This window comes from Nicotiana sylvestris, chromosome 8 (genome assembly GCF_000393655.2).
Source record: "Nicotiana sylvestris chromosome 8, ASM39365v2, whole genome shotgun sequence".
Lineage (NCBI taxonomy): Eukaryota > Viridiplantae > Streptophyta > Magnoliopsida > Solanales > Solanaceae > Nicotiana > Nicotiana sylvestris.
Genome location: NC_091064.1, coordinates 201,978,215 through 201,986,322, shown reverse-complemented (window position 1 = coordinate 201,986,322; position 8,108 = coordinate 201,978,215). Strand labels below are relative to the sequence as shown.

General features: G+C 39.5%; 1 protein-coding gene across 1 annotated transcript; it reads left to right on the top strand.

The window, feature by feature from the left end:
- The first annotated feature begins 241 nt into the window (after positions 1–241).
- LOC138876251 (uncharacterized) lies at positions 242–7,161 on the top strand. The gene is made up of 2 exons (XM_070155157.1): positions 242–549; positions 6,486–7,161. The coding sequence occupies exons 1-2, from the start codon at positions 242–244 to the stop codon at positions 7,159–7,161; spliced, it is 984 nt and encodes a 327-aa protein (XP_070011258.1).
- The last annotated feature ends 947 nt before the right edge of the window (positions 7,162–8,108 follow it).

The window sequence follows — 8,108 nt, the reverse complement described above, 5'->3', positions numbered from 1 at the left end:
CCGGACCTCGGCGAACCAAAGACGACCTCAACGACCTCACCCCGGACAGAACTTCTGGGCTACTTTTCGAATGCTTTCGGTTAAGTTTCAGCTGGCGTGTGCGTGTGTTTTTTTTTGGTCAGTCGTGGCAAAGAGGGAGGGGTCGCTTGGGCAGTAGCGACGGGTAGGTTTTTTCTGGTTCTTGGACGTGAGGGTGGTGGTATTTGACGATGGGTGGTTGCGATAGTAATGGTCAAGGGCTATGGAGGTCGTGACTGGTTTTTTTGGGTTTAACTTGCTTGGAGGAGAAGAACGAAACGCAGCAGCAGCATCAGCAGCTGCTGCTCGACATGGTTTAATGGAGGATCGAGGAGTGGTCGTGTTTGGTGGGGGTGACGACGGGGTGCGAGGTGGAGGTGGTTTTCGTCGATGGTTATGGCGCTTGGACAGTGGGTTGGAGACAGTAACGACGGAGGTCGTCGTGTATAGTGGTCGACGATGGCTGCTGGGTTTTGCTTGGTGTTTGGACGTGGTCGACGATGGAGTTCCGACGAGAAAGGTGGCTGACGGGTTGTTTGGGTCCTTTTGCTGGGTTCCGGCGTCGGGGGGGGGGGAAGCTGTTTTAGGGTGGTGGTTATGGACGGAGGGAAGGTGACCGTAGGGTTTTTCCTTCTTCTTCAGGAAGAAGACGAGGGTGAACAGTACATGTTTTTTGTAGGGTTTTTGCTTCTTCTCTTTTGAGAAGAAGATCTACAGTACTTTTCAAAACCCAATTCTTCAAAAGTCCCCCCTTTTCCTTTGCCTTTTGTCCGTGTTTTGTAACACAATGCCCATGAAAATGAACCCCACGCGTGGTGGGGTTCGAGGCATATGTCCCCCACGCGTGGTGGGGTTCCCCATGTGTCCTGGACACGGTTTATTATGGGCTAGGTCCGAAAATTAGGCCTAAAACCGGGTAGTTTAAACCCGAATATTATTCTTTTGCCCGGACCCGAGAAATAGGAACACGTTGCTTAACTAGTCCTATGTAAGCAAAATAACTACCAAAAATAAGACTAGTATTTAAACAAAACTATATCTTTTTTTTAAACATTTTCAAGATTTAAAATAGCTACAAAATATTAATAAAACTATTTGTAATTTTCGTTTTTTAAATATTAAGATAAAATATGAAGTAATATTTTTTGTATTTTTCAAAATTATAACGACTGCAAACATTAATAGAACTATATATATTTTTTTGTAATTTTCGAATTTATATAAAGTACCAAAATAAAGTACAATTTTTTTGTATTTTTCAAGTTTATGAGAGATACATAAACTAAAATTTATATATATATTTTTTTGAAATTTTTCTTTTGCAACGAAATAAAGTAAAAATAGTTAAAATAACTATACTAGACCCAATTTCACATATTCACGCTAAAAATGTGAAAATTCTCGGGGAGGGTCAAAAATCACGTGCTTACAACTATTTAGTCTCCTCTTCTTTCTAATGAGCCTCTATGTAGGCTTAAGCTATCTTCCGATCCGTGGCTCATGGTATCAATTATTACCTTAAATTTTCATGGGCATTATGGAATATCCATGATACAATCTTCTAACAATTCAATCCTTTGGCTATGTCCTGGGCTCAATTCTTTCTTTTAACTTATACCGGAGTCTTCTATGATTATGTGATTGTCAACAATTATGTTGCCTGGATAATGTTCCAATGTCTTGAGTGTATCTATAATGTACTAACTCTGAATCATTGATCAAATAATTCTTCCGTTTCATCTTAGTTTTCTTTCAATGTGAGCTATTACTTTTCCTGGTCTTTCTGCCCCTTTGTTGCGTCCATACTTAGATTATCTTAGTGCCCACACTTGCAAGATTATCTATACAACTCATATGATATCAGATATTACTTTTAATTCTTACTTCCCGTTCATTAGCCACGGTAGGTGCCACTTTCCTTTGGAGTGCTTACAATGTTGTTGTACGACTGTTGTTACACGACCATTTGCTCTTTAGGTCGTTGTGCTTGGGTTGAAGCCTTCTTCCTTATTTCCTCAGCTAGTCTTTTGTTGTAGTACTTAGGTAGAAACCTTGACTCTCATAAAGTTGTGAGCTTATTACGGATCTTTTGATGTCCTTCCTTGCCTATGCTTATTCGTAGTTACTTACCTCCACACCCTTGTGCTTGTAGGGTTGCTTCTGGACTGATATTTTGACTGTCTCCCTAGTGGTACTCTCTTTTATTCCCATAACATTCATATGGTATCTTTAATTACCCTGACTCCTCTCTAAATATATTTCAAGTATTATAATAACATTACTGCGAAGCTGAATTCACTATATTGGGTTTTACTACGTTTATCTTGCACGATCTTTTGATTCGTCTGTAACCTCATGTCTAGCCGTAACTAGGCCCTTCCTTAATTAACTGCTAACTACTAGTTGGCCCATTCTCATATAAATATTTCACATAACAATTCTTGGGTTATTTCCTTTGTCTTAACTTACGTCTCGCGCTGGCTCCTTATTTATTCATAACATTCCGGCAGGAACGCCTCACTTCTTCTCCTTAACGTCGTGTTTGCATAATGTTCTGGGATCGTAGCCTATCTGTAGGCTTTGAATAGTGCGATCTCATCCCTTTCCTATTTTTATTGCATTCTTCCTTTGCCATTTCGTAGCTACTAGAACCACTTAATTCTAACTTAACACCACATCACTCCATATTCCCCCCTTTAGGGGTGTACTAAAAGCTGAAGCCACGAGTATCTACCTATAGATGTTTTACCTCTTTATCATTGGCGTCGTTTCTCAACATCAATGATCCTTACTCGCCTTGCGAAAATCCTTCTGTACCAAGGATGACAAATTCCCTTACTCGCGAGAGTGACACATAGCATAACTGGCACATACATTCTCTTAAGCTTAATTTTGCTCACATTGTTTGCTCTAGGGAAGCATCTCCCTGAATGAATATTCTTTGAATTCATTGTGAATCTTCTTCTGTGGTCCCTTCTATTACCGCTGGAACGAAATCTGAAATTCCCATGATGTCGAGTACTTTTTAATCATGCAGTCCCAAATTCATATTTGGTTTATCTTATTTACCAATCCATACTGATTTCTGTTACTCTGGGGATTAACTCTCCCCTCTGGTAGTTGTGGTGGAGTCACGAACTTATTTCTCAAAACGAGGATATAACCTTATGGCATATATTCTTTCGTTGCCTTAAGGCCCATCACTTTTCGTCTCTTCCTTCATTTGACTATAGGTTCTGTAATACTCTAGCGTTTTTATCCATGTATCACACCTTATTCATAATGCTTCTTTATCTCTCTTCCCATTATTCTGCTAATATTCTGCATATCCTTTTTCTTGTGAAAACTTGATTATGACATTCTTTCGCTCTTAGCTTTCCATTGTTCTATTTAGTGGCTCTTCGAGTTGCTAAACGTTCTCACTTTACTAGAGACGCGAGCTACATTAGGGTAATATGTATCCCTTCAAGGCTTAGAGTGCATGTCTTTGTAGCACTCATATCCGGCTGCACTTTTTCAGAGTGCACCATCTGGTATCTCATAAGGAGATCTATTAACATATTTGCAATATCCTTCGGAAATGTCAACTGGCGCAAATAATTCATCCATCATATCTTCTTATACTACTTTTGTTAACACCTATAGGGCATATCTGGAAGGGGTGCGACCAATTGTATATACCTTTGTTACTATCGAATATAACTCAAAAAGCTTATGTTCCTCTGCCTCAATTATAAATGTTGTTAACCTTCATCAACTGGGTACCTCGTATCCTTTTTCACCTTGCTCCTTTTATTTGCTGAAACTTGTACTTATCTTCTCTATCTCTCATTGTCCTTCATCATAAATATGGATAAGTATTCTTGCCTTAAGGCTTCTTATCAGGAAGCTTACACCTTTCAGTACACTCATGATCTGCTAAAAACCTCACATTTACTTATCGTAGGCATCATAGAAAAATTCAATTGCTCTGACTCAGCTCTTCCACAACTATCAACTATCTCTCCTTCCAACCTTTTTTCCGGATGTAGGTATCGTCTTATTACAAATAAAATAGAATTTCGAAACTTGAATTCTTATAAGTGAGCTCTACCACACGATCTAGAGTAAGAATAAAGAGTGACAATCTTAAATGCCTTGTAGCCTCCTGCTTATAAGTGTGGTGTACGACACATCCATAAACAAGACTCTACTAGACACGGCTTGTAGACATCCCTAGGAAAGAATTGCTCTAATACCACTTTTGTCACGACCCAAACCGATGGGCCGGGATGGGTACCCGGTACCTTACTCAATTGAGTACCAACGTAACGTATCTTTCTTAATACATTATCATATACACATGCATACGGGCCTAATAGGCCAACATGATCCTTTATAAACTCAAAACATAGGCCGACAAGGCCGTACAGTCTTTTATGTACACGACATATGTCTACAAGCCTCTAAAAATACATAAATGTCATAAGGGTCGAGACAGAGTCCCGCCATACCCAACAATACATGTCTAAATCATACTAACCAAACGAGCAACTCCGAAGCAAATGGAGCGCACCAACATCTTTCGCTGAGCTGATAGCCTACTTGGAGGGCTTTCGACCTGTCTATTGGGACCTGCGGGTATGAAACGCAGCGTCCCCAGGCAAAAGGGATGTCATTACGAATAATGTACTGAGTATGTAAGGCACATAAATAAATATATGAGAGATATGGAAGACATATAGAGTACATGACTCAACCTGTAAGTCTGAATAACTTTGTAAATCATAAATTACTTTTAACGTCATGCATATGCGTATGAATGTCATGTCGTGCATAGATACATATTTCATAATATCATCAGCCTCTGAGGGCATCCCATCATATCATATCGGCCACTATGGGCAAAATCATCATTGTGTACCAGCTGATCAGGTGGTGGTGCGTATATAATGCCATAACCTTTCCCATATCCCATATACATATATACATATATATATACGCGTATATAACGCCGTTTGAATCATACTTACATATATATATGCGTATATAACACCATTTGAATCATATTTCGGCCACTATGGGCAACATCATCATCATATACCAGCTGATCAGGTGGAGGTGCGTATATAACGCCATAACCTTTTCCCATTCCATATACATATATTTACATATATACGCGTATATAACGCCATATGGTCATGGGTCAATGCACATGAATGCAATGCATGAAAAGTACGTCAATAAAATCATTCGGAAGATCATAAGACCACTTTGCCTCTTGAGCAATATCATAAAGTAAAATCTTTTCAACTTTCGTATTTTTCTGAGACCCATGAACAGATGATAAAATATTATGACACATGAGAATTAAAGAACATTGATATTTCTATTACTTCTATGAGTAGAGTCACTAATGGAATTTGTGTATTTGCACGTTTCGTTCATATCGTATGGATCATGCCAAAAGAAAGAAAAGATAGCCTTAACATACCTGGAGTAGGGAAAAATTCGTATTACATTCTTGAAAAAGATTACATCGTACTCCTTAATCAAGCACTTTGCAAAATAAACTGGGTGTAACTTGCTAGGACTATATGGCATCTCCCAATCAACTTGATAGCCAAAAATTCAGAATTTTTAACCTCTAAATAATTGTCCAAGAAAGAAGTATCATCAATAGAATCGCCTATGAAGTTGCTATAGTCAAACGTTTTTGCCCTCCTTTTCTCATATTGGGAGAAATCCTTTCAAATCAATAAATTCTCCATATTCATAATTCATTTACTAAATTCTGCCCATGACTCTTGTTTGTGAAGTTCACAATGAACCATTCCAAGAAATATCAACAAGTATTCCGTTAGCCCCAACAGTTGTCTTTGCCGTTATTGATTATGTTGCCACTATTCCATTCAATTATAATATATGCATTGTGATATGATGCCACCTTTTAAATTGTAATATGAGTCATTCTCTTTAAGTAGTGGCCTTGTGCCACGTGGGTGGGGTTGTTAGTTAATTAAATTTTATCCACTTATTAGTTAATCGGGTAATGTCCCGCTATCCGATAATTAACCAATTACCCGAAAATTTGAGAATTATTTCCACTTACTTAAAATATTACTCACTTTTCACATACCTTATACGCCTTACTATTATGGTCATGGGATACCTTGTATGGTACTAGTCCATAAATACTGGATATTTTAGCTCGGGCCGCATTTTATCCCAAAAACGTCAAACTTCAACGAAATTCATTTTCTTTGATATGCTTACCTTCTCACCTTCACGAATTTACTCATTACTTGTTTTAAATAGCATAATCCTTATAATCTCAAAATAATCTTTTCCTTGGACTGATGTCAGTTACCTTATGACAAATTCAACGTAAAATATTGCAGGGTGCAACACTGTCGTAACTTATTACTGCGAAGCATAACATCTCTGTAATACAATACTGCTTGACGTAATATTACGGGGTGTAACAGCTTCCTTTTGGTTTTAACTAACTATTTTTCTAAATGGGTGGAAACAAGTGCATACACTCGGATACGTGAGCAGGAGGTCATCACGTTCATATGGAAAAACATTATTTGCCGTTTTGGCATCCCCAAAGAGATCAGCTGCGACAACGGACCTCAGTTCGTCGGAAAAAGAACGATTGAGTTTTTCGAAAAATGGCACATCAAACGAATACTCTCCACGCCATATCACCCTGCCGCCAATAGTCAAGCCGAATCCTCCAATAAATTAATACCAAATATATTGAAAAAGAAGCTTGAGGATGCTAAAGGGCTATGGCCCGAACTAATACCGGAAGTATTATGGGCATACTGTATCGCGCCAAAAACTAGTACAGGAGAAACGCCATATTCACTGGTCTACGGGACTGATGCAGTTATACCCATCAAAGTCGGATATTCCAGTTTGAGATACTCTAACGAGAGTGGACCAAGCAACGACGAAAGTAGGCTACAAGATCTGGATGAAGTCGAAGAACGGAGAGACATGGCCCACATAAGAATGGTAGCCCAGAAGCAGCAAGTAGAAAGATACTACAACAAGAGAGCCAAGGTGCGACCACTCAAAGTCGGAGACTACGTCCTCAAGGCCAAAACACAAGCATCAAAAGACACTAATAAGGGAAAATTGGGAACGAACTAGGACGGACCATACAAAATCATAGCTGCAGCAAATAAAGGAGCATTCCAGTTAGAAACAATAGAGGGAAAACTAGTCCAAAACAACTGGAATGTCGCCCACCTCAAGTTCTTCCACTTCTAAAATAAGGCGTCAGCTAAGTCGTACTCTTTTTCCCTCACCCGGGTTTTGTCTTAATCGGGTTTTCCAGGGGACATTTTTAACGAGGCGGCAAGGGAGACGCCCCAAGGGTCGAAGTGTTGTTCATTACCTCGATCTGTCGACATGATGTTCGGAGCAAAGTAACGAAGGGACTAGATATAGCTAATCGAATCTCTATTGTATATGCAGAGTTGACATGTGAATATCACAAGAATTTAATCAAATATCCATTGTATGTGCAGAGTTGACATGTAATCCTTACAAGTATATAATTAAACCTCAATTGCATAAACAAAGTCGTCTTCCTACAGGAATATGATCAAAACCTCCCAGAAGAAATGGCCAAGGCCATCGACGATAATATGAGTTCGACCTCGTTTGAACTATGACGGGATCCTACTTCGACGACAGCTCAAAGCAACATCCCAATGGCCAAGGCTATCGACGATAATATGAGTTCGACCTCGTTCGAACTACTACGGGATCCTACTTCGGCGATAGCTCGAAGCAACATCCCAATGGCTAAGGTCATCGACGATAATATGAGTTCGACCTCGTTCGAACTACGATGGGATCCTACTTCGACGACAGCTCGAAGCAACATCCTAATGGCCAAGGCCATCGACGATAACATGAGTTCGATCTCGTTCGAACTACAACGGGATCCTACTTCGAAGACAGCTCGAAGCAACATCCTAGTGGCCAAGGCCATCGGCGATAATATGAGTTCGACCTCGTTCGAACTATGACAGGATCCTACTTCGACGACAACTCGAAGCAACATCCCAATGTCTAAGGCCATTAATGAT

Bases quoted from the DNA above. Each gene is read 5' to 3' on its own strand.
- LOC138876251 (XM_070155157.1), top strand. From the start codon at position 242: ATGGAGGTCGTGACTGGTTTTTTTGGGTTTAACTTGCTTGGAGGAGAA. The intron at 550-6,485 runs GTTGTTTGGGTC...GGGGTGTAACAG, and splicing joins ACGAGAAAGGTGGCTGACGG to CTTCCTTTTGGTTTTAACTA.